Source organism: Gambusia affinis, linkage group LG05, assembly GCF_019740435.1.
Source record: "Gambusia affinis linkage group LG05, SWU_Gaff_1.0, whole genome shotgun sequence".
Taxonomy (NCBI): Eukaryota; Metazoa; Chordata; class Actinopteri; order Cyprinodontiformes; family Poeciliidae; genus Gambusia; species Gambusia affinis.
The window spans coordinates 31695253-31721221 of NC_057872.1; the positions used below are offsets into that span (position 1 = coordinate 31695253).

The 25969-nt window shown below is 47.6% G+C and overlaps 3 protein-coding genes and 1 long non-coding RNA gene across 6 annotated transcripts; 2 read left to right on the forward strand and 2 right to left on the reverse strand.

The window, feature by feature from the left end:
- The first annotated feature begins 942 nt into the window (after positions 1 to 942).
- si:dkey-23o4.6 (retinol dehydrogenase 12) lies at positions 943 to 7101 on the forward strand. The gene is made up of 7 exons (XM_044116615.1): positions 943 to 1063; positions 3068 to 3202; positions 4750 to 4941; positions 5006 to 5167; positions 5239 to 5358; positions 5668 to 5872; positions 6000 to 7101. Exons 1-7 carry the CDS (start codon positions 943 to 945, stop codon positions 6103 to 6105), a joined length of 1041 nt encoding a protein of 346 aa, XP_043972550.1. The 3' UTR covers positions 6106 to 7101.
- Positions 2443 to 4759, reverse strand: LOC122830877. Its single transcript, XR_006370608.1, has 3 exons — positions 4556 to 4759; positions 3044 to 3318; positions 2443 to 2526 (listed from the first exon to the last, which is right to left on the reverse strand). It is a non-coding gene; the product is annotated as an uncharacterized LOC122830877 (long non-coding RNA).
- A 946-nt stretch (positions 7102 to 8047) lies between the features above and the next one.
- On the forward strand, positions 8048 to 17452 carry plekho1b (pleckstrin homology domain containing, family O member 1b). Its single transcript, XM_044116614.1, has 6 exons — positions 8048 to 8335; positions 8995 to 9141; positions 13149 to 13289; positions 13797 to 13901; positions 13980 to 14078; positions 14354 to 17452. The coding sequence occupies exons 1-6, from the start codon at positions 8309 to 8311 to the stop codon at positions 14960 to 14962; spliced, it is 1128 nt and encodes a 375-aa protein (XP_043972549.1). The 5' UTR covers positions 8048 to 8308; the 3' UTR covers positions 14963 to 17452.
- A 2833-nt stretch (positions 17453 to 20285) lies between these two features.
- On the reverse strand, positions 20286 to 24605 carry LOC122830879 (acidic leucine-rich nuclear phosphoprotein 32 family member E-like). Of its 3 annotated transcripts, none has more exons than XM_044116620.1 (7): positions 24406 to 24605; positions 21787 to 21936; positions 21596 to 21718; positions 21247 to 21397; positions 21074 to 21177; positions 20938 to 21004; positions 20286 to 20843 (listed from the first exon to the last, which is right to left on the reverse strand). In XM_044116620.1, the coding sequence occupies exons 1-7, from the start codon at positions 24457 to 24459 to the stop codon at positions 20764 to 20766; spliced, it is 729 nt and encodes a 242-aa protein (XP_043972555.1). In that variant the 5' UTR covers positions 24460 to 24605; the 3' UTR covers positions 20286 to 20763. The 3 variants fall into 3 exon arrangements, with proteins under 3 accessions (XP_043972555.1, XP_043972556.1, XP_043972554.1); XM_044116621.1 differs by having other exon boundaries at positions 21247 to 21394; positions 24406 to 24598; XM_044116619.1 differs by having other exon boundaries at positions 21074 to 21397; positions 24406 to 24591.
- Between the last annotated feature and the right edge of the window lie 1364 nt (positions 24606 to 25969).

Sequence of the window (25969 nt, forward strand, 5' to 3'; positions counted from 1 at the left end):
CCAGGCTTTAACTAGGCCATTTTTAGACAATCAGTGGTGGATCTGCTCATAAAAAGTGACCTCAAAGTCACTAAGTGAAGGTCGTCCAGCCCACAGCATGACACTGAAGTCAGAAACACAGTGAACAAATTGTCAAGTTTTATCGTTACACATCAGATGCTGAGCCATTCGTCTTCTGGAGGGTCAGAGGTCAGAGGTCACTCTGGTCTCTGGTTTAGCTGGAAGAACTGAAGCTGACTCAAGATCTTTAACTCTAGACCTATAACTCTTACATCCAAAGCTCTAGATCTATACATTTAGAACTTTAACTCTAGATCTAGAGCAATAGAGTAACCCCACATGTGACCTCTGACCTCTTGATGGGACGTTTCCTATGGAAACAAAGAAATCCCGGTTCTTTAGGTCGGACTGGAACCAGTTGAGTTCTGAACCAGAACCAGCTCTGTGGTTCTTCCTCCGTCTGTGTTTATATGGACATAATTGAACACTTTGACTAGGCCGGTCCCAGTGCTGCGGTAACCATGGAGACCAGACTGAAAGTGGCTGTTAAACTGATTTTCCAGTAATGTTGCTGATGAATGGCAAGTTGTGCCTAGCCACGCCCCACATGGCCCCGCCCACATTAGGGGGCGTAGCTTCCACTGCAGCTCAGTTGTGTTCATTGTGAGCTTCAGGTTCCTGTGTTGCCCCCTAGAGGTCGTGAGAGGGAACACCTGCTGTCACAGGAGACAGCTCCGTAAATGTCCAGCAGATCCAGTTCTAGTTTGCTCTAGTTTGCCGTTCCGGTTCTGTTTGTGTGGTTTCCTGCCGTTCTAATCCTTCTGGTTCTTCAGCTGGTAACTGATCCCAGAGCAGCTCTGATCCATAATCTGCTCTAATCTGTTAATCCGTCCTCTGGGCCGGTTCTGCTCAGTTCCACTCAGTCTGCGTTGACCTGCAGGGATGGAAGCCGCAGCTCCAGAGGAGTTTCTGGTTCTGCCGTGGCCTGGCGGCGGGTCGGACCCGGGGCCCGGAGGCGGTGTCCTGCTGACGTGTGGAGCCGCTGTGGGAGTCACTCTGATCTGTAAGAACATTATACTGGACCGGAACCGAGAGGCTAGAAAGAACCTGAACTCCAGCTTCTAAACGATACATTAATTATTAATAAGAATCATTTTTGATCTCGTTTAGATAAAAACCTTCAGAGGTTTTGATGGATCATGTTTTCACATCTTACTGTAATCATTGTAATAAACACATAGCCACAGTTTACAGTAGAATCTGAAAAGTGTGGCATGGATTTGCATCTAAACTATCCCATAATATCAGACTGGTTCTCCAGTCAGCATGATGCTGCCACTACCTGCAGGCATGTTCGGCTGATTTCTCCCTTAAAGCCGGTCCGGTCTCATATCGGTCCCGGTCCGGTCCTGGTTGTTTCTGGTGGGTCGTGAGCTGCAGCTGCTGCATTCGATGCCTTGCTACAGCAAATCAGCAAAGGAGAACCTCCAGGTTCTGGTTCTGATGATGTTTCATTTACTTTAAATTTATTGCTGGCCCAAACAGGATGATAAAGACTCAGATCGGTTGATTATTTTGCTGTTATTGTTAATATAAAGATGCAGATATTATGTAATGCAGTCAAAAGATGTGAACATTAGCCACACCTGGAATTTGTTTCCATACAAAGGAAACTAAAAATCACATCGAGCTGATATTATACAGCTCTGGTGTTTCGCATTGTCAGCAGAAAAGTGCAGCTCCTGTTAGCATCCTGTTAGCATCCTGTTAGCATCTCAGAGAGCGTCCAGCTCTGCCCGTCTCAGCACGGCATTTATTTTTAGCTCGTTACGGTAACGATCACCTGTTAGAGCCTTGTTGGTTCTGCTGGTATAAAAGGCTCAAAGTGCTGTGCAGAAACGTCCAGGGTCCAGATCAGGTCCTTCTTGTTGTTCCTCTCCGGGTCTCGCACTGCGCTCTCCTTTCTTTCATGTGGGAAATTATCCAGATTCGCCTCCGTTTTTTAAAATTGTATTTTATCGATAGTGACACAGCGTGGCATTATCGAAAAATGACAGCAGTCAAACGCACTATGATAAACTACTAAGTTAAAGTTAGCCTTCCTGTGTTTACTCTGTAGACTCCAGTACAGAACGGACCTGATGACGTCATCAACCCATCGGTGAAAAAATGGCGATCTCCATAAATATAACAAAAGATGTAAATTTTTGAAGTAAACATGAGTTTGGGAGTACCACAAACAGGGATATTTTTCTTTATAGGAAAATTACAACATATTTAGGCAAACATATCTCAGCTCTGATTTATGGGTGCAGCTGTTCCAGGAGTCCACGGTCTGCTAGGGAACTCTGAAGACTCTGGTAGCATCATGCTCTGGAAAGTTCTCTGGAAGGACGAACTGCTGCCAGACCTCATCAGTCTGTCAGTGCCGTCTTCTCTCTACTACCACCGACTCAGTAAGCGGAAGGGTCAAAGGTAGGGTGACCAGACGTCCTCATTTTCCCGGACATGTCCTACTTTTCAGACCTAAAAAAATGTCCGGGGGGAATTTAAAAATCGTCCGGGATTTTGGTCAACTGCCTCAAAACACATTACATAGCTTACAGTGCATTGTGATTACATTGCCACTCCGTTCCACTACTCCATTCCGGGTTTCTTTGTATGGCAAATTAGTACACCAGCTGCTGATTCTACAAAAATGAAGTACTCACCCCCCCCACCCCCCCCCCCCGCCCCAACCACCAACAAAAAAAGTGTCCTCCTTTTCAGAAACCCAAATCTGGTCACCCTAGTCAGAGGTCATCTGGAGACCCAGAGCTAATGCTATTAGCATCGACAGGTGCTATAGTTCTGTCTGAGCTCCAGTAGGGGGAGCAGTGCTGTTGCTTCAGGCCTTCCATTCCACATGTGTATCCGAAGTTTACCTGTTTACCCCAGAAACATCAACCTCTGCCCCCTGGTGGCTCGAAGACGTATCTGCACATTTCTATGAGATCTGAAGCACAGAAATGATCCCAGATCCAGCTGTTGCTCACGCTCTCACCTGCAGCTGTCTGTCCGTCTCCAGGTGTGGTGGTGCTCAGGAAGTGGATCGCAGGTGGAGTGTGCCGCTGTTCAGTCCGGCTGGATGGGAAAACGGTTCTGGTGACTGGTGCGAACACGGGCATCGGGAAGGAGACCTGCAGAGACCTGGCAGGGAGAGGTAAGATGACCGCTGCTCACCTGGTGGACAGGTGTGCTCCGGTTCAACCTGACTGCTACCAAAGGAGGTTCTGACGGGTCCAGAACCCAAATCAATGATTTACTCTCATCATGAACCTGGCCAGAAATGGACATAAGAACAATGAAACACTGTTTATGTGAACATTAAAATGCGACTAAACCAGTTTATTCTGGTGACTACATGAATATTTAGGGTTCTGTCTTTTCATGTCAGTTTGTGTAGTTCTGCAGTATTTTATCTAAAGCTGTCTCAGTGCTGCCCTCTCAGTGTTGAACTGTGGTACTGCAGGCTAGTCTTCCTGTTTTGAGGCGATCCAGCTTTCTAGTTCACTCACATCTGATATCTGTGAAAACATTTAATTACCTGAAAAACTCAGAAGATTTGAGGAAACTTTTCTCAAATCTGTGTATTTGTCTGTGTTTATAGGAAAAAGGAGATTTGGGGTTCCAGGCATTACAGTCGGCAACAAATGATGCACCGATATTTTCACAACTTGCTTTGACACGATTCTTAATCGACTCGTGTTGTATTAACTTTATCATGTAAAACTCAGTTTGAAAGCAGTTCAGCGCACCGATGGACCTCCTGGCTCCATGTTTGATTTCTAACAGGAAGTGTTGGTTGTTTAGGAGTATTCTGATAGGCTGACAGGATTTAGCTTGACACTGCACTTCCTCCTATGGGTTTGACATGTTTAAAACAACACTAAGTGGCAGATTGGTTCATGTGGATCAAAGCTTTCCTGAAACTAATTCTTTTGTGTGTGACATGATTTTTCTAAATGATGTAGTGGAGATGTTTGTCTTTAGAAAGACCCGGCTACATGTGGACAGATCCGCAGACACACAGCGCCACCCTGTGGAGAGTCAGGAGGAAACTCAACAAAGAACTATGTCACTAAATTTGTCACTAGTTGGTTTTTTGGTAAGAAGTCATTAGAGCAGGGGAGTCCAAAGTGGGTCCCTGAGGGCCGGCACCCTGCATGTTTTAGTTTCTCCCTGGTTTAACGCACCTGGAACCAATGATGGCTCATTAGAGAACAAAGATGAACATTGACCTGCTGAAAAGGTTGTTGGTACCAGCAGGGAGAGAACTAAAACATGCAGGATGCTGGCCCTCAGGGACCCACTTTGGGAACCCCTGCATTACAGGGCCTGAAAAGTTTGTAAGTTTTCTACAGTACTATCTTGACCACAGCCTCGCTCATCCCCACACTTAGCCACACCCCTCCATATCTTGGCTCTGCCCACTTTGGTGAAATTTGATGGAATCAGAGGCGGAGTTTCCCTTTCAAAGGGGTTTAAAGTTCTGACCAGTTGTCATTGGACTCACCAGTCCATCACCAGCAGGTATGAGGGAAAGATTCTGAAGTTGGGATGAGCTTCCTCCGCAGGGCAAAGAGAGGCTCCATCATCCAGGAGGATAGCAGAGCTAATCCGCTCCACTGGGCTTATCTCCTGGGCATTAATAGCTGTCAGGTAAACCCATAATCAGCTCCTGAACAGCAGGGTGTGTGGGTTCTCCAGGAGCCCGAGTGGTCATGGCCTGCAGGGACCTGAGCCGGGCCGTGCGGGCAGCGGATGAGATCCGGCAGTCTACCGGAAACGGGAACGTGGTGGTCAGACACCTGGACCTGGCTTCTGTCTACTCCGTCTCTCAGTTTGCCAAGGACTTCCTGGACAGTGAAGACAGACTGGACATCCTGGTCAACAATGCAGGCGAGCTCACCTGTCCTGTGTGTGTCCTTGTCTGTCTCTGTGCTCACCTGTCTACATCCTGCAGGTGTGATGATGTGCCCTAGATGGATCACAGAAGATGGCTTTGAGACTCAGATAGCCGTCAATCACCTGGGTCACTTCCTGTTGACCAATCTGCTGCTGCCATTGCTGAAGAGCACCACCCTCAGCCGTGTGATCAACGTGTCATCCATTGCCCACCGGGGAGGTGTGACCTCTGACCTCACCGTCTTAATGTTTCTGATCCCTGCAGATGGTTGAAGTCTGTTCTGTTTCCAGGGCAGATCAACTTTGATGACTTGTTCTTCAGCCGGCGGCCGTACAGCGCGTTGGAGAGCTATCGGCAGAGCAAGCTGGCCAACGTCCTCTTCACCCGAGAACTGGCTCGACGTCTCAGAGGTTCACGCAAGTCACAAACACTAGAACAACCTTGGACCCAGAGGTGAGTTGCTCCCCCCTCTGGGTCCAAGGTAAGAGAAGAAGAATTGCACAGGAAGTCCAGTCCTTTAATAGACCCTAAGAAGGCCAACTACCTGCATGGCTACTGCTGCTGAACACGTTCCTCTTGTATGTCTGAGAAAATCTCCAGACAACCAACCCTTTCCCCCCACCCACTCCATCGCCTTCATTAACACTGAAGATGGTTTGATGATGTCATCTGCACTGTGCTGTGATTGGTTCCTAATTGTATCCTCACTTGTTCTACAGGTTCTGGTGTGTCAGCCTTCTGTCTTCATCCTGGGGTGATTCGGACTGAGTTGGGGCGCCATGTAGAGGGCTGGTTCCCCCTGCTGGGGGCGCTGCTGAGGCTTCCAGCCCTGCTGCTAATGAAGACTCCCTGGGAGGGCAGCCAGACCACCGTGTTCTGTGCTGTGATGCCGGGCCTGGAGGAACTTTCAGGCCGATACTTCAGGTAGAAGGCAGGGCTTAGATTCAGCACCACGGCGTTCGGTTTTACCTGGTCAGATGGACCATCGATTGTTTTGTGAAGGTTTTGTCCTAGTGGACCGAGTAACATTCAGAACCTTCTGTGTTCACAGTGACTGCGCAGAGACGGAGGCGGCGCCAGAGGGACAGGACGATGAGGCGGCCCGGAGGCTGTGGGAGGAGAGCGCACGATTGGTCGGACTGAAGGACACCTGCTGACCTGTGACCTGCTGGCTGACACACAACAGGAAGAGACTCTGTGCCCCTCTGCACAGAGCGAGGAAGACCTGAAGGGAACAACATTCCCTTCAGGTCCAAACAGGACTGGTGCTAGAACCTTAAGCGGTCCCATCAAACCCAGTAAAAAAACTTTCCTCTAGTCTGGTACCAAGTTGAACCCGAGGTCGTTGATGCGGCTCTGAGTGCTGACCGGTTGACAGAAAGAAACCAGCTTAACGTTACTCTGAAGCTTCCTTGTCCAGCTGGTGTTTGTTTTACCATCCGTGACGGCTCGTTCACCTCAGAACCGCCTGGTACCTTCAAATGGACCACAGTCGGTCCCTTCTGGTATCTGAACCTTTAAACTCTGTTCCAGCTGAAAACTCTACTGTAAACCTCTTGCAAGAAACAACTGGACAGGAAGTGAGGTCTGATGGTAAACCGTGTAACCATAGCAACATGTGGTATCCCGTGTGCAGCCCTCTGAGGTTGGCCAGTTTCCACGGTGAGGGACGTCCAACAGTCCGACTCTTCACGGTCCCTCCAGAACCTTCCCTTCACCTTGTTGCTCCTTTAGGTCCCTTTCATGTTTCTTTGTTCTTCTGTCTGTTTCTGCCTTGATGTGTTTGAAACAGGAAGACTTTACTGAGCATGCTCCAACTGATCGTTGGTAATAAAGAGAACTTATCCACATTGCTTCACAGATGGTCAGTCCAACTCTTTCATGTTTGATTCAAATCTGTCAGGTACTAAGACATCACAACTGGTTCTACCTTCTTCGGGTTCGGCCTGCAGAACTTCAGAACCTCTGGTTGATTCAAGTGGGATATAATCTTCCAGAAAATAATCCGGACTCCAGGAGGCGCTATTACACACACGAACCAGACTCTAGGTGGTGATGCACTCTCCCACTGAGACTGGTTCTGGTTCTGCTGGAGGTTTCTCCTTGTTCAAAAGAAGTTTTTATCTCCACTGTCGCCTGATGCATGTTCAGGAGGAGGTTAGCGAGTGATGCAGAGGGTTTCAGTTTTAGAGTGTGAGCTGTCTGGTTGGACGGAGGCGGGTGGAGGTGAGATCTGTTCCTAAAGGGTTAATAAAACTAAACACCGACATTAAAACTAATGAGAGAGAGAAGCAGATGTTCACGTTGAACTTTTCCTTTTAGTTTCTGTTCCTGAGCTCTGATTGATCGGATCAACATTTCCCTCCAGACAGAATCATCAACTGGACGTCATGAGAATCTGGGTTCTGGTTCTGGATCTGGATCCCATCAGAACATCTGTGAGCTCATTAACACTTTTAGAAACAGTGAGAGAACCTGGAACCGGCTGGAACTGCAGAGGTTCTGGTCCGGAAAACATGTCAGGTTGGTTCCAATGGAGCAGAAATCAAATATTCTCCAGAACCAACAGGAAGTGGAAGAGGATCAGGCTGGACCTGTGGTTTCAGTCAGGGCCCAACCTCCAGTTCTGGTTCTGATAAGCAGGACGGTGGTCCATCCTGATGGACCGGATGGGTCAGACTGGACCTGCGGGATAGGTGTCTGACCAAGTTTGGGATCTGGGCCGACCCTGAAACCGACTTGGGTCTGCTGGGAGCTGCCCAACATCTTTCTGCTTCCAGAGTAGGATTAACCGGCCGACCAGAACCAGGATCTGAGGAAACATCTGCTGCTGGACGGAACCAGGGGTCAGGTTGGGTTGGGTTCCATCTGAATCGGACCAGAACCGCCATCTGGTCATGGTCCAGATTTCAGAACCTCCAGCTGATGGCTTCATCCTGGACCTGATGCCAGAGCGGCTGCAAACTGAAGCGGGACCGGACTCAGGTTTTGGGTAATCCGGTTCCGCTGTGCCCCACCGGGGGGCGCTGTGATGCTGCCGAGGAGCCGCTGAGCCAGCGGGGAGTCCACAGGAGGAGGAGGGGGAGTAATCGGACACCGACCCCCAGAGCTGCTGCTGGCTGCTCAGAGTGAAGCGGAGCCCGGCGGCAGTGGCGGCGGGTCGGTCACTCTGTCAACCCCGAGGACAGCGAGCGGAGGAGCGGCGGAGCAGAGTGGGAGTCTCCGGTCTCCCTGCGGAACTTTCCCCGGCTTCAGCGCTCTCCCATCGGCGGCTGCCGCTCCGCAGCGCTGCCTGGACGAATAACGGAGTTGTATGAAAGTGGGATAAGTTGCGTTTCCGGCAGCCTGACAACCCCCACGATGAAGAAGAACAGCTCCGGGAAACGGGTGGGTCCTAACGGAACCGGTACTGGTTACTTTTTACCGTTAAGCCAAATCTGGAGGAACAAAAGCCCCAGGATTAGGTTGAGCTTTTATTTTGAAGGCCATAAAAGCCGCTGTTTGCTGCAGACTCCGTTTCCGACTTTCAGAAGAAAGGTATGGTTTGTTATTGTGCATTTTAAAGCGGTCCGGTTCTGCTAGTTTCGGTGTAAAGACTTTAAAAAGTGTTTACAAACAAATAAATATCGTAAGCAGAGAGGTGCGATGCGTTCAGGTGTAAACAGATGTGTCAGTAAATCAGGAAGCTGAGAGGGGAACCCAGAGCAGAGTGACAGTTAATCTGCCAACAGCTTAAAGGCTCATGTTACACTCATCCACAGGGTTAGATAACTAACATATGACACCTGAACGCACCACAAACCCGTTGGAATACACCAGGGTCCTGAACGCATCATAGAAGGATAGAAATGAACAATAAGGGCCATGAACGCATCAGATTGGTTAGAATAAATGACTGGTAGCCTGAAAGCAGTCAAGGGGACCCTGAACGCACCATCTATTAGATCTCTTTCCTCTGCTGATAAGCTCATGTTCTAATCAGAACCACGCAGGTCAGAGGTCAGCACTAAAGCTCAGTCTGTTCAGCTTCATGTTTCCTGTTTCAGGGTCCGGCGGACCCCGGCCAGCAGAACCCAGCGCCGGACAAAACGGGCTGGATCAGGAAGTTCTGTGGGAAGGGGATCTTCAGGGAGATCTGGAAGAACCGCTTCGTGGTTCTGAAAGGAGACCAGCTGTTCATCTGTGAGAAGGAGGTGAGTCAGAGGGCGGGGCTTAGGTTGGACTGGGCGTGGTTTATATGGGAATGGGCGGGGTTTCTGCTACGACAGACGGGGTTTAGAGCGGTGGCTGGCACATCATGACCTTTGAACTCTCTGGACATATTCTGCATGTTTCAGTCTGTAGAACATTTAGCATTCAGAACCTCAGAGTTCTACTGGACCTGGCAGAACCTGGTGTTCCTCTGGGTTCTGGTTCGGTTCCATCCAGTTCTCCTCCACTTTCTGCTGCTGACAGGAGTCTGGTTTCAGTCTGAGAGCAACACAGAAAGATCGGGTTTCACTGTTGAGCTGGACCCGCCTCACAGAACCAGAGATTAGAACCTCTTGGTCTCACTGCAGTGAGTTAGAACCCAAAGGTTCTGGTTCTGTTGGTTCTGATGGTTCTCCTCCTAAGCCAGACCCAGATCCTACAGGGAAATGGAGAACAGAGCTGGTTCTGGTTCTGTGATGTGTTCAGGTTCCTCTTCCTGTCAGCACCATATTAGGCCTGGTGTGTTGGTTCAGAGCGTTGCCGTGGCGACCAGCCTCTTCCTGTTTGCGGTGGCTGTCTTCCTGTCCGATCAGAAATAACTTGATCAGAACCACAGAGGAACTGAAACCGAGCCGGTTGGACCTTCAGAACCTTTTGACCCAGTTCGGTGCTGGTCAGAACCTTCACCAGTCCGAACCAGGAGGAAAGTTTTCCCAGTTCCCATTTCAGTTAGTGGGAAGTGAATCAGCAGAACTGTTCTGGTGGTTCTGACCCAGTTTCAGATCAGCCGCTCTGTGTTTCTTCTAGTGAGGGCGGGCGGCTGGTTTCCACAGTAACCACAGTAAGACCCCTTGCTCCAGAGGTAACCGATGGCAACCAGCTGGTCCTCGGCGATGAAGCGGGTCGCTCCGCTTTCAATTTGGATTTCTGGATTTCAATTTGTTTCTCAAATCAGTTCCTCACAGATTTGCAAACAATCCGAGGAGATCGACACCCGGCGCCGCCTGAGGTCACCCAGGGTCAACTGAGGTCACCCAGGGTCAACTGAGGTCACCCAGGGTCAACTGAGGTCACCCGGGGTCATGCAGGTCATAAGCATCTGACTCATGTCTAAAATCATCAGAACTTCAAACGATGTTCTGGATCCGTGTGGTTCCACCAGGCGGTTTTGGTTCCAGATCAGAAGCACGCTGCTGGACAGCCAGAGGTCGGAGGTCAGCACGGCTCATTATGTAACCATTTTCAGAGAGTATTGATTATCGATCGATGATGCAACATTGGCGAGAACAAATGCCCCGGGACGCAGACGGGCTCAGAGCAGAGGTTCTGGTTCTGATCAGCAAAATGAGTCTACATAGCAACAATAATATGACTCAAGTAAAAGAAAATGGTACAGCGCAGTAAAACTACTCTCATAAGAACCTTTTTTCCAAGAAGTCACTCAGGTGAATATTATGGAAGCCCATTTCTGCCATGAAAAAAAAAAGACCAACAGGAAGTCATAATTTTGAGATTCAAAGTCATAATTTCGACTTTGACTTTGAAAGTCGAAATTATGACTTCCTGTTGGTCTTTTTTTTTTCATGGCGGAAATGGGCTTCCATAGAATATAACCAGCACTCCCCACGTTTTGAACATAAACAGCACCAGTAGCTTAACAAGCTCAAGGTGCTGTAACGGTTAGCTAGTCATCTTGTAGCTAACATTAGCCAGTCATTATTTTGCTAACGTTAGCTAGTCATCATTTTGCTAACTGTTGAAAATGGACTAATTAATATAACTGTGTGTATCACTTTAAGAGTTCAGGAAGCCGCCTGAGTAATGTTCGCTATGATTGGTTCTGAATAATGTTTGCTGTGATTGGTTCGGAGTAATCTCAAGTTAATAATCAGAGCACACGTTCAGTGTTAGCAGAAAGTTGAAGAAGATGGAGATCGTTCTGAGCTGTTGTTCGAGAGACTGAGAGCGAGTAAATGAATGAAAGTAAGTGTTATCAGTATTCGAGCAGCATTTGTATACCTGTGCAGTTTAAATATGTATGGAAGTAGAGTTAAGATTGTGATAATGTGCTTTATGGTTTATTTGTAGTCTCATGCTGCCATCTAGTGGACAAATTGGAAATAACCATTTATAGCAAGCAGAAATAACAGCTTTCATTTTGTTGTATTCTGTATTTCTTGTAGAACCTCTCTCATCTCAATTAAAACCCAAGACTGGAAAACTCTCCTCATTCTTTACCGGATGCTCGTGGTGGCTGTACTATTTAATGAACTAACACACAATTAAAGACAGCACAACACTAACATTAGCTAGTCATCATTTTGCTAACATTAGCTAGTCATCATTTTGCTAACATTAGCTAGTCATCATTTTGCTAACATTAGCTAGTCATCATTTTGCTAACGTTAGCTAGTCATCATTTTGCTAACATTAGCTAGTCATCATTTTGCTAACATTAGCTAGTCATCATTTTGCTAACGTTAGCTAGTCATCATTTTGCTAACGTTAGCTAGTCATCATTTTGCTAACGTTAGCCAGTCATCATTTTGCTAACGTTAGCTAGTCATCATTTTGCTAACATTAGCTAGTCATCATTTTGCTAACATTAGCTAGTCATCATTTTGCTAACGTTAGCTAGTCATCATTTTGCTAAGATTAGCTAGTCATCATTTTGCTAACATTAGCTAGTCATCATTTTGCTAACATTAGCTAGTCATCATTTTGCTAACGTTAGCTAGTCATCATTTTGCTAAGATTAGCTAGTCATCATTTTGCTAACATTAGCTAGTCATCTTGTAGCTAACATTAGCTAGTCATCATTTTGCTAACATTAGCTAGTCATCTTGTAGCTAACATTAGCTAGTCATCATTTTGCTAACATTAGCTAGTCATCATTTTGCTAACATTAGCTAGTCATCATTTTGCTAACGTTAGCTAGTCATCATTTTGCTAAGATTAGCTAGTCATCATTTTGCTAACATTAGCTAGTCATCATTTTGCTAACATTAGCTAGTCATCATTTTGCTAACGTTAGCTAGTCATCATTTTGCTAACATTAGCTAGTCATCATTTTGCTAACATTAGCTAGTCATCTTGTAGCTAACATTAGCTAGTCATCATTTTGCTAACGTTAGCTATGTCCGCCAGCTTTACTCAATTCAGTCGGTTAGTTTGAGGGAAAACTGGGCAAAGTTCTTTGCGTTTTGCTGATTTGCTGCCATAATTCTAACACACCTGAGCAGCTCAGCATCAGGTCTCTGTCGCTGAAGCACAGGTATAAACCCAGCTAGCATCTTAGCACTCATGTTGTGTTTAAAGGCGGCTCGGAAAAACATGTTACGATATGTTAACAACGGATTGAACAGTTTTAACGGCTGAAAAAAGTAACAGAAGGTATAGATATGAGAAGTGGGGAAGCCGCTACAGTATCAAACCAATAGAGGAATAACTGAGAGTTGGTCAGTCAGGTAAAAACCTCAAGCCTCCGGGAGGGGGGGGGGCATGGCTGACACTGTGGGCAGCCAATGACCTCCAATCCTGGTGGGTCTGCTCAGCAGTTGGGTTGGGTCAGAGCTCAGGGGAGCCAGCAGGGGGCGTGGCCTCCCTCCCAGGAAGTCTCAGCTTAAGGCTGCTCAATAATGGATGCTGTTTCCATGGAGACAGACGGGCTGAGATGAAGCTACAGATGATCAGAGCAAGGACTGGGTCTGGTTCTGACCCGGTAAAGGTTCTGGAGATTCCAGAGCGGTTGTGGTTCTGTTGATGACCAGGTTTGCACCCAGTTTTAGATCCTGGTCCAGTCAGTGAGCGGTTCTGGTTCTGGAGTGGCCCAGCAGATTCACATCACCACCTGCCACCACCGTACCTCACGATTACCATGACAACCGGCCTCCCCAGGCCTGATCAAACCTTCAACTATCGCCCCTCCTTGTGACCAAAGTGAACCTGGTGTTGATCCTCCAGGCTCCGCCTCCTCAGTCAGTTACCAGTACTTTTTGTGTGTGTCCAGGTGAAGGAACTGGGCCGGGCCGATGAAGTTCTGGACCTGTCCGACTACGAACGCTGCGAAGAGATCAGGAAGAACAAGAGCCGCAGCAAGAAGAACCACAGCAAGTTCAGACTGCAGCGCTGCAGCTCACCCGGCAACACGGTACACACCTGGAGACACCTGGAGACAGGTTACACACCTGGAGACAGGTTACACACCTGGAGACACCTGGAGACAGGTTACACACCTGGAGACAGGTTACACACCTGGAGACACCTGGAGACAGGTTACACACCTGGAGACAGGTTACACACCTGGAGACAGGTTACACACCTGGAGACAGGTTACACACCTGAATCATTTATTGTGTAGCGCTGGTTGCATTAGCAGTAAGTCACCTGTATAGCATAATGATGTCATAATGTACATAATGATGTACATAATGATGTCCATTATGACATCATTCAGGTGGGCGGGGCCAAACCGAGTGGAGCAGCTTTAGCTGGACTAAAAACAGGCAGAAACTTTTGATTTCTGACAGACATCAAAACGTTTGATGGGATCATCATCATCATTAAAAGTCATTATTAACAACATTAACACTGGTGCACACCTGTAGCCCCGCCCCTTTAACACCTCCCCTGACCAGGTGTGCCTCCTGTGCTGCAGGTGCCCAATCAGGTGTTCCTGGCCGTCAGCCCAGAGGAGAAAGACTCCTGGATCAACATCCTGAACACGGCCATCACCAGAGCCAAGAACCGGATCCTGGATGAGGTACCAGCAGAACCACAACAGAACCGCCCTACTATTGGCCCGGTTTAACCTGACCCGGTCTCTGGTTCTGCTCCTCAGGTGATGGTGGACGACTCCCAGCTGTCTCACCTGACCAGAGACAGAGTGAAGATCCCTCACAACCGCAGGCTGCCCACTAGAGGCCACCTGCTGGCCGTGGTCAGTATGACGCCTTCCTTCCTTGTTTTACTAACTAGTTATTTAGTTAGTAAAACAAATATTTAGCGAGCAAGCTAAATATTTGATCCAAATTAGAAAATTTAGTTAGCAAATTATTAGGTTACGAGCTAACTGTTTAGATTGAAACTGATCTTTATAAATGAATGAATAACAGCTCCGTAGTTAGGAGGGCGCCCCCTGGGGAGGAGGGGACGATGTTTGGGCTCATTGGTTCCTCAGAACCAGCTGTGACCCGTTTTCTGTGTTTCCGCCAGGCGTCCACCTCGTCCTCAGACGGGATGCTGACCCTTGACCTCATCCAGGAGGAGGACTCGGCGTCTCATAAAGGCGTTGCCTCAGAACCGCCGGCCCGACCCGGTTCGGACTGTCCCAGGTCCCAGATAGACGGGTCGCTGGTAGACAGGACCGCTGAGTCGTCCTCCAAGTCCCGGAGCCTTCCCTACGAGACGGGTCCGGCCCAGACCCCCCAGCCGGACCGGCGGCTCGGCGGCGCGGAGAAGAACCGCTGCGCCTCCATGGACGAGATCCTGAACCCGGACCTCAAGAACCAAACCCCGATCGGAACCGGCAGAACCGCGGCACCGCTCGGCCGGCTACAGGAGCTCATCGACCAGAAGCTGGAGCGGACGGAGCGGCTACTGCTGGAGGTCCAGGCCAACGCCGAGCCAGGCGGCGCCAAGGGCGGGAAGCCGGCGCTGGACGGACCGCGGGCCGAGGCGGAGCGGCTCCTGAAGGAGGCGGCGGCCGCCTGGACCCAGGCCCGGCAGGTTCTGGACGAGGTCCAGGAGCTGAAGGCGTTGTACCGCCAGCTGGAGCCCGGCTGCCTCAACAGCACCAAACCCAACCGGAAGAGCCTGATGTGAACCGACCAGACCAGAACCACGGCCCGGTCTGGACTCTGTTGGATCCTAAAAACTTCCCGGAGGTTCTGAAGAGCAGAACCTCAGAGTCAGTTTTCCTCATCAATCCTGTCAGAAGTTTCTGTTCTGTTGGACCTGGCTGGGTTCCTGAAGCTCCGCCCACAAACGCCTGAACATCAGGTGTTCTCTCAGGTTCCTGTGGCTTCAGGAAGAACTTTGACCTGAGGTTCTGGTTGGGCTGATTTCTGGGTGTGGACCCGTCTAAAGTTCTGCTGTAATATATGGAAATGCTGCTTTTTACTGGATTTTAATCCGGTTCAGAATCTCAAACCCGGATCAGAACCAACAGACAGATTTTGAGAGTTCTGGGAGGTTCTGAAGGAAACCAGCTGATTTTTTTCTGCAGGGAAAAAAGTTTCAGACGTTTTTATTACAAAGTTGATCAAAGTCAACGTCTACGCGGATTATGGGGTTCTGTTGGCTATCGGTCCGATTGGTGTGAGGCCCGGCTCTGGAGGAGCAGGTTCTGCTATCAGGTTTCATTACTGTGAAAATCATTCAGGTATGGTTGTGGCATTAGCATTAGCATTTCCCATCAGCCACTTGAATTTCAAGATGACGGCCATTTTTCAAGATGGCTGCTGCTTTTTACACCCTTTAAACCAGTTATTGCCATGAAACTTTTCCCTTTTTCAAGACTTGGATGAATTTTATGTGTCGTCATGTTTCGGTCGTCCAGATCATGAAACGTTAAAGTGATAAATTGCTGCCGTCAGAGCGCGGGAGGGTTAGGGTTAAATTTCCCATGATCCCTACACTGGGATCATGGGAAATTTAAGGGAAAATACAGGACAACGGCGGCGGGAAAGAGGAGAGAAATACGGCAGTTTCAAAATGGGAGACTGGAAGAAGACTAGAGACAGTCAACTTAACATTAATGTTTTTTTGTTTAGCAGTTTAGCGTTAGCTTATGTCTTCAATGCATTAGCATTTGCTAGCAAAGCATTTAGCAGTTGAGAAATAGAATCTGCTAATTTTTTAAATTCACCTAGTGGTTTAGCATTAGTGTAGCTAAGATTCTTGTTTAGCAAATTATTAGTTATTGAAGCTAACATTTCAGTTAGCCCACTGCTGGCAATAACTAATTTTATTATAACCATGGCAGCCATTTTGAAACACGTGATGAAGAAAATATGATGCTAATGTCTCAAAATATGTAGGCTGTGATTGAAGTACATTCATCTAATTGGTGATTTTAGTACAAAAACACAATGGCGGCCATCTTGAAAAATCTATTTAAAAAAAATGGATTCATTTATACATGATTTGACACCAAAGTATGCATCTGTGATAAACATTTTCATCTTTAGTGAAATTTTTTTAATTGACAACAGTGGTGGCCATCTTAAAAGATGGCAGGCATCTTGATTTTGTCAGCGGCAATTTTTGTTGTTATTTTGTTTTTTCAAAGAAGCAAGCCCTGGTAACATCTGTGCCAAGTGAGATTGTAACATCCGCATGTTACCTGTTGCTCTGTGGCGTTTTCACTGGGCGGAGAACCCAGCCATCCAGAACCACCCAAAGGTTCTATTGCATCCACAGAGGGAACAGAAGGTCCATTTAAGTTTTAGCTCATTTGGCTTTCTGTAGAACAGAACTGACCTGTTCACACCTGCAGGTTTTTTAGAAGGTTCTGCTGAGAACAGCTGGTTCTGACTCTCCTGAGCCGTTCAGAACCAGAACCTGCTGCTTCTCAGGTAGATTTAAACGGACCGGCCGGATCACCAGGCTGAATGTGCCAACAGTTCTTTGGATCTTCCATGGAGATCGGGTTTGATCCAGAGTGTTGAATCGGATCTCCCATGTGGCGATTCTTCCTCAGACTGATATGGAGCAGTCGGTACCGGCGGATCCATTCCAGGATTCTAACAGAACCGCTAACTCCAGCTGATGGACCGGCTGGAAAAGGTTCCTCAGGCAGGATACTCGGCTCTTCTTCCTGTCCGGTTCAGTTTCTTTGGTTCGACCCGAACTGCCCCAACAGACAGGAACCAGAACACCAGCACTGGTTCTGCTCCGTTCTGTATGATGTTGGACTGAGCTCTCGTGAATTTTTCTCTGGATAGAAACTTTTTCACAGCTGGAAACTGGATCGACCAGAACCAAATTATCTCAGACCCAAACTGATCCTGGATCAGACTGGAATCAAACTGGGTCAGATTAGAACCAGAATACAACCAGACTGAAACCCAACTGGAGCATGCCTGGTTCATACTGGAACAGGACCGGAACCAGAACGGAGACCAACTGGTCCTGGAGTGACTCCATCAGGTCAAAGTTCCTTTCGCCGCGTTCCTGCCTCCATCATTTTCTAAATATATTCCTGTGGCCTTAAACCCTGCAGGGGATCATGGGAGATGTAGTTCGGTTGAGATGTGAGCCAGCTGAGAGTTCTGACCGGTTAATGTGCTAAAATAAAATCTGTAAAGTGAACTTGGATGTGTGGAGTGTCACTGAGGCGCTGGCTAACGCTAGCGAGGAGGCGCTGGCTAACGCTAGCGAGGAGGCGCTGGCTAACGCTAGCGAGGAGGCGCTGGCTAACTAGCGAGGAGGCGCTGGCTAACTTTTTCATACTACTAAATATATAAAACAGTCAAAAACAATCAACAATCAAAGCTTAATATTTATCTTAACTAGTTTGAAGTTATTTAGATTAAAAGTAAATATTTCAATTTATTTGGGAAGCTAAATGTTTAATTTGAAGCTTAATATTTAGCTTACAACCCAAATATTTTGCTTGCTGATTAAATAATTAGGATATTAACATGACATTGTTTCAGAATAATGTGAAGCAGTTCTGGTTCTGGTTCTGCCATGTTGGATCAAGATTCTATTTAATGTAGGCAGCAGAAGCTGATCAGAACTGTTTAGATTACCTAGAACACGACTACCTTGGACCAGTTTCAAACCAGTCTAAACTCCAGTCCGGAGTGGCAGGTTTCACTAATCTCCAGTCTGAAACCAGTTTAGGTCACACTGGATCTGAACTGGTTCAGACTTTTAGTCCTAAACAAAGTTTAAATTCGATCAAATTCTGGAATGTGAACGCAGCCTGAGCTGCACCAGTTCAGAACTGGGTCACTTTAAACTGGTTTAAACTGGTCCTGTTGGTTTCTCAGCTCCACTCTGGACCCGGTGGTATTCAAACTGAATGCAAACTCCTTAATGTCCGTTTCCATGACGCCGGCGACTTGAGGTCACAGGTGCAGCTGATTTGTTTGTTGGGACATTTAGCTGGTCAAACTGGGACAGACGCTGCACTCTCACCAACAGCCTGGATGACCTTTGACCTCCACGCAGCATCTCAGCAAAGCCCAGATTGAAGAGCCAACCCACAGCATAACTCTGCCACCACTGTACCGAGCTGTGATGTTCTGGTTCTGGGTGCTCCTGATGGAACCAGACCAGAACCTTGTTCAACGTCATGGCAACGGTGCGACAGGGCACTATTAAAGGGCCGGTGTCTGAAAACTCCCTCTGTGCTTCTGTGTGCCTAAGTCTCTTTCGTCCTTATAAGGAGAACAGGAAGCTTCGTCTCCTCTGTGAAGTGTGTGTGTGTGTGTGTGTGTGTGTGTGTGGCCTTGCAGGGAGCTGATGTGAAACCAGGAAGTCATGTGACCAGCAGGTCATGTGATCGACCAATTTAGAAATAAACTGCTATTATTTCCTAATGATCAGCCTAAGGACCAGAACGCCTGAGAGCCAGGTCGTCATGGCAACGCTATGGAATAGTGGCACAGCGCCGCCCTCTGCAGGAGAAACCGTGGAACTGCAGCAGTTTGATAATCAACTGGAAGGAGAAAAAGTTGAACTTTAAATTATGAATGTTTAGACGAGAAGCATCAAACTGGGTCCAGTTTCTGCCTCAGAACCCATAAAAGTGGATTTTAATGACTGAACAGCTAACGGCGCTAGCTGTCCTCAGGGTTTACTACAACACTACTGGAAAGTTGAGTGGAAGGAGAAAAGATGTAGCAGTAGTGATGTTACGTGATGAGCCGAGGCTTCGAGGCGTGTGTCAGTAATGGAGGGGGCGTTTCTGTAAAGCGCGTATCGAGGCTTGCTTCATTTAGGGGAGGAGCCGAAAACAATGACGTCCGAAGCCTCGCTGCCCGGCTGTACCACGTGACTGCTTCGGGAAGTGGCTCAGATTTTGTCGCGGGGTTTAGAAACCCCACAGGCTCCATTCAAAATGTGGGTTGTTGTAGGCGAGTTGCGGTCAGTTGAGACAGTGGATAGAGTTTTGATAGTTTGGATAGCAGAGTTTGGATAATGGTTATTTAGTTTGAGACAGGTAGGGAGAATAACCGCCGCACGTCGTCCACAACTCCTCGTCCTCTGGTTGGACCCAAGGGAGAGAAAAGGTAGAGAGAGAGGAGGGGGGAACAGATACAGAGAGAAAGAAAGAGACTCAGAGACAAATATATATAAAAATATATATATAAAGAGACAGAGAGACACACAGATACAGAAAGAGGGAGAGAAAAATACACAGAGGCAAAGAGAGAGAGAGAAACAGAGAAAGGAAAAAAGAGAAAATCCTATCCTGTATCCTATTTTTAATTTTAATTCTAATATTAAGGATACGTGAGTTTTCACCACCTGATTTAACTCGAGTTACCTTGAACTCCAATACCATCGTCACACATCATAAGCAGATTTGCTCTGGAATAAACAAGGTATTGATCTAAATGATTTTGTTTCCCTTCCTCCTTTATTTATTTTTTTTATTTATTTATTTTTCTGGGATTAATATTTAATGATTTTAGACTTTATTATTTCAGGACTTGTAATTGGGTTATTTATTTAATTTGAGCTTTTTACTAATAATCTCACTATTACAAATAGGATTGGTTAGTTAGTTTTAAAGTTCTTAACTTTTATTTTAGGATTTTTAAGATAGCTGTGGGACAGGATAGGATTTTTTTTGTATATATATATATTTTTTTCTCTCTCTCTTTGTCTTTTTTTCTTCACCTTTTGTGAAGTCATTCCCAAGAACCATAATAGACAAAAATTCAAAGCATCACACGTTAAGATACAGCTGGCTGTGATTATACACCTGGCCAGTAGGTGGTGTCGTGTGCACATGAAGCTTCAAGAAATGAACCCTTTCTCAAACCAGTTGGCTCAAGTGGTTCAATGCCTCATGAGTAGCAGAGATAAATCCAGTGATTAAAGACCCCAACGGTACCTGCTCTAATCACCATGGCAACAGGTGTCAGAACCGGGTTCTGGTTCTGATGGATGAGAAGCTTCATGCCGGTTTGGTTTCAGTGGTTTTATTCAAAAACTCTCTGCGGTTACAGCGCCACCATCAGGTCAAGACAGGAATAAAAAAATAAAATCGGGTCAAAGAAGTCGAGACAACACCAGAACCTACAGGACTGCCACGTCTATTTACACAGGGAGGGGCGGGGCTGGGGGCGGGGCCAACAGGAACAGTCAGATAGAGTCACAGAGAGGCGTCCAATCAGAGCGCAGCGCTGCAGGAGGCGCTGGGCATCATGGGTAATGGAGTCTCCCACTGGGAGGTCAGGCTGATTGAACCGGACCACTGGAGCAGAACCGATGCTGGTTCTGATCCGGGTCAGAACCAGTGATGGTTCTGGTTCTGTTCATGATTAAAACTGGAGGATCTTCATCATCACCATGGTAACAGGGCTTCCTGCTCCTCCACGTCTCCGAGGCCACGCCCAGCAGGGGGAGGGGTCAATAAGTAGGGGCGGGGCCAGGTGTCTCCTCTACTCGTCATCATCATCGTCACCTTCATCGTCTGCGTCCCTCTTCCTCTTCTCTCCCTGAGCCGGAGCATCATCATCCTCTGAGGAAGAAACCACAGCGTTCAGACGGAGAGGCTGAGCAGAACCAGAACCGGAACCAGAACCAGAACCGGAACATCTTTACTTTAGACCCACCTCCGTCTTCCTCCTCCTCCTCATCATCTTCCTCTTCCTCCACATAGTCTCCATCATCTTCCTCGTCCTGAAAGACAAGCAGTGTTAGCGTTAGCTGCAGCGCCCCCTGCTGGTGAGTGTGACGTCACAGACTCACCTGGATTCCCTCCTTCATCAGGTAGGACAGCCCCACCTCAGAACCTTCCTCCTCATCTTCATCTTCATCCTCGTCTCCAGGCGGTCCAGCTTCATCATCCTCATCTGGGACAGAACAGCGCGGCGTCACACACAGAACCAGAAGCACCGGACCGGACCGGAACCAGAACTCACCGTTGGACTCGGGCACCTCGTTGTCGTCCGGGTCGAAGCCGTCCAGGTAGACGACCTGCGGCAGCAGGCGGAACACGGCGTCCCGGTAACCATCGGCCGCCGTCACGCCGCAGCTGTACAGGTCCAAACTCTTCAGGTTCTTCAGGTTCTGCTGCAGGGAGGCAGGCCGGGTCAGGTGGTCCAACAGAACCGCACACAGTCACAGCAGCACACATGACCCCCCAAACAGAACCCGGCCAGAACTTTACTGCAAACATCTGAATCACTTAGAACCGGAACCCGGCGGCAGCCGGGTCGGAACCTTCCAGCGGCCGGGTCAGAACCTTCCAGCAGCCGGGTCGGAACCTACCAGCGGCTGCAGGCTGCTCAGCTCCTTGATGTGGTTGCCGCTCAGGTTCAGGTAGCTCAGGTTGGGGCATTTCTCCGCCAGCGCGTCCAGACCTCCAGAGATGGAGTTATCGCTCACCTCCAGCTGAAACACACAGTCCCTGTCAGAGTCCGGGTCGGAGCGGTACCAGAACCCTCTGGAACGGGACCCACCTTCCTGAGCTTGGGCAGCACCGGCAGCTTGGCCAGCGAGCCGAGACCGACGTTCACCATGCTGAGGACCTCCAGCGCAGAGAACTCCTCCGTCACGCCCTCCACCTCCCCGTCCGCCGAGCGGCAGCTGTCCACCACCAGCTCCCTCACCTGGAGACAGCTGGACTGGGTCAGAACCGCTGGCAGGGCCACAGCCAAGGACCGGGCCAGAACAGTCAGCAGGATCAACTAGTCTCCAACCCAAGCATCCAACCTGCTGATCAGTATTTTCGTTTCTACAGCTCCACCCGATTCATCTTCCTCTCATGCTGAGGGGGCTATTAGAAGCGCTTGGATGCCATCTAGAGGTCAGAGTGTGAACTACAGCTGCTGCATGGAACCTGAAGTCAGAAATTGGCTGATAAATAATCTTAACCCTGAATGAATTATATATTATATATATAAATATATATTTATGTTGACTAATATCTTTGAGATACATTAAAATAAATAATTTGTGATAATTCTGAAAGTTAATTCTAATTTTGGTTTGAACATTTTTAGCGACACCCAGTTCAATGAGATACTGGTATTATTGAGGAATAATCGCAAATAAAACAGAGTAATTTATGTGCATTAATTCTGAGAATCCAACTTATAATCAAATGATTTCTTTAGATTCCAAGAAATATATAAATATATATGTTAACACTCAATTTTAAGCTATTTTTATGTAACAAAGAGGACATGGACCTCATGGGACTGAACAGCAATGGAATTGTGAAGTATTTAATTATATCTGAAACATAATGATGCAAAAAGGAATGGTTGTTCAAAAACATAGTTTGTGTATTTTATTGATGCTGTTTTTGCTCAAGACTTTAAAAATGAGTCATTCTGAGGCTGAGCAGCTTTTCACTGCCTGGTGTCACTAATTAGCATCACAGCTAAATTTACATTAATGATGGCTGCAATGTTCAACTTGATCATTATTAAGTAATTTAACATCTGACAGCAAAAATTATGTTTTGTAAAATTGGGTATGAACTCAGATTATGGTGTTAAAACAGCAGGAAATCTGGACAGTCATTTAGAGACACATCTTCAATAACTCAGGGAAAAACTCAGTCTGTTTGAAGTGGAGATGCTGATCTGAGCAGGTAACTGGTCGGATCACTCAGGTGTGAACTGGACCTGAGAACCGGGTCACTGTTATCTGAAAGTCGACCAGCTTCAACACGGAAACGTTAAAGGCCAGGAATGGCAGACTGACCTGAAGTCATGGCTTCGTTCCTGGTCCAGAGAACAGAACCGGTCCAGGTTTGTAGCTTTGACTCACCAGAAAGAGATTTAAATGATGATGAACTGTTCTGATCAGCTGGTGAGACAGTTTTGTCTTTTTTAGCAATGAATGAATAAAATGGGTTAAAACTGGACAGAAGAGGTGAAATCTACCCTGAAACCAGGCTGGATCTGTCAGCTGTTCGTTCATAACTAGGAGTATTTCTGTCAGTTAAACATCAGCTATTAAAATAAATATATATTAGTTTATATCAGAATCAGTTATAATTACAAATATTTGACATTAATAGGTAAAATTATTCGCTCTGTTAATTCGCTCTCTGAAATCTGATTTTAGTTTCATTTTCTAATTAATGTGTTGAAAACTGAGATAAAGCTTTAAAATCCAAACATGTTTCTGTAGGTAAAATGACTGAAGCTGGTTTCCTCCATCCATCCAGCGTCCTGACCGCCGCTCTGTCCCGCTCGGACACCGACCACCAGCAGCTCTGAGGCGGTGAGAGGACAAGCAAGCACCCCGCAGCCAGGAAACACCATCTGGGTGTCTGGGAACAAACGGCCCCAGGTTTCTCTGAACTCGGTTCGTTAAAATCCGCCACAATCCAACTGTTCTCCGGAGGGTGGGCGGCAGCAGCATGGTGGGCGCGAACGGCGGACTAAAAAGATTCAAAAACTAAGAGAAACTGCTCATGGTGGATTAAAACTGGGCCGAACTGATCCGAAACACCTGGAAACACGTTTCAGCACTTTTACGACCCGAATTCAAGACGAAGTCCGAGTTTATACCCAGCAAAATATCAGTTAAGGTTTTGAACATGGAGTCTGGTCTAATGCGCCATTAGTGTCAATAATATCCAACTGTTTAACTCTGAAGGTTACAATGAGAGTTTCAGTTCGAGCTCCTAACAGCGGCCTTTAACCGAACGGCTTAACCCATCCAGGCTGGTTTTCTCTGAACCACCGAGCCTCGGTGCCAGCACTCCGCCCGGGGGAGCTTCCAGCCGCTCGGAAACGCACCGGAATCTCGGTGGTTTGCCTGTTAGCTCGCAGTTGAACTCGGCTCACGCGAGGCGCCCCTTCCACCGCACGAGAAGTCAGCGAAAGCCTCTGCACGCGGCGGAGTCCACGGAGACCGGAGCGAGAACCGCAGCGGAGACTCGAGCCCCCCTCCGAGCTCCAGGTCCGCCGCGGCGCCGGGTTTCTAACCACTGCTTCCGCGCTAACAGCGGAGGAAGCGACGCCTGTTTCCCGCGGAACCTTTCCATCATGTCGGATTGCATCCTTTGGCTGCTTGTTCTGGGAATTACAAAGTAATTCACCTGTATTTTTATCACAAACCTCTGCAGGACTCCGGTTCCTCAGCTCCAGGCTGATTCTCTTCTTCATCTCCATGATGAAGGCCGAATAAAGTGGATAAAAAGTTTAACTTAGAAACGATAAACTAAAAGCAATTCAGCAAAGCTCTCCTTCCTCAGCGGCCATTAGACGACGATTAAACCTCCATGTTCGCTGCTGCCCGACCCCCACCATCAGACCACGCCCACTAGTCCATGAATATTCATACATTCAATAAACTCATCCTCTCATTGGTTCAAAGATCCGACGTTCCACGAGCCCCTCCGTCGTAAGGCACCGTGTGGATGTTTTATCAGTAACTGGTGGAAACTATAAAGGCGGGACTTCACTATGACCAACGAGAAGGCGAGAATGAAACATTTAAACTCTGTAGGCGCGAAGAATTGTCCTGATAGACGCCATATTTACTAACAAACTTGCATTCATAAAACCCCTGTACACCATGACAACAGCCCCTGGAGTAATTTGAAACGTATATCATCTGCTCGAAGCTCCTTTAACCAGATCAGATCTGGACATTTCTGCATTTATATACCATCAAAAACATAAAACAAAGATCAAATTAAAGTTGAGCGTAGCATGCTTCAAAACATAAGGAAAATAAGAAATTTGCAAGTAGCCGGCACAGCTGGCTGATTGCAGACGCAGCTCCCGTCGTGTGTGTTAATCTGTATATATTTTGCTGTAACCGATTAAGGATCTGTGCTTAAAAGAATCTGCTTCACGGAAACCTGGCTGCACTCGCTTATTCCGGACTACAGCGTGGAGGTCCCTGGATTTTCCTTGGTGCGGGGTGACAGGGACTCTTCCAAGAGTCGGAAGAAGAAGGGAGGTGGGATTTCACTTTATGTGAGTGAGAGGTGGTGTAATCCCGGTCATGTTAACGTGAAGGAACAGATCTGTAGCCCGGACATTGAACTTCTGGCAGTGGGAATGCGGCCGTATTATTTACCGAGGGAGTTTACGTCCGCCATTTTGATCGCTGTTTACATTCCCCCATCAGCTGATGCAGCGGTGGCCTGTGAAGTCATCAGCTCTACCGTAGCCAAACTCCAGACTCAACACCCGGACGCCTTCATGGTCATCACAGGTGACTTTAACCATGCCTTACTGGACAAAACTCTACATAACTTCCAGCAGTATGTTGATTGTCCCACGAGGGAAAATAAAATGCTGGATCTCCTGTATGCTAATGCCAAAGATGCATACAGCGCCACAGCCCTGCCCCCCCCTTGGCAGGTCGGACCACATCTTGGTAAGGATGACTCCCAAGTCCCTCTAGTGAGTAGGCAGCCTGTGCGCACCAGGACGGTGAGGAGGTGGACACAGGAGGCAGCTGAGGCACTGCAGGACTGCTTTGGGTCAACGGACTGGGATGTGCTCTGTGGGCCTCATGGGGAGGACATCGACAACATGTCTGACTGCATCACGGACTATATCAGATTCTGAGAGGACACTGTCATGCCAGCCCGGACCGTGCGCTACTTCTCCAACAACAAACCCTGGATTACCAGTGACCTGAAGGCACTTCTAAACAAAAAGAAGA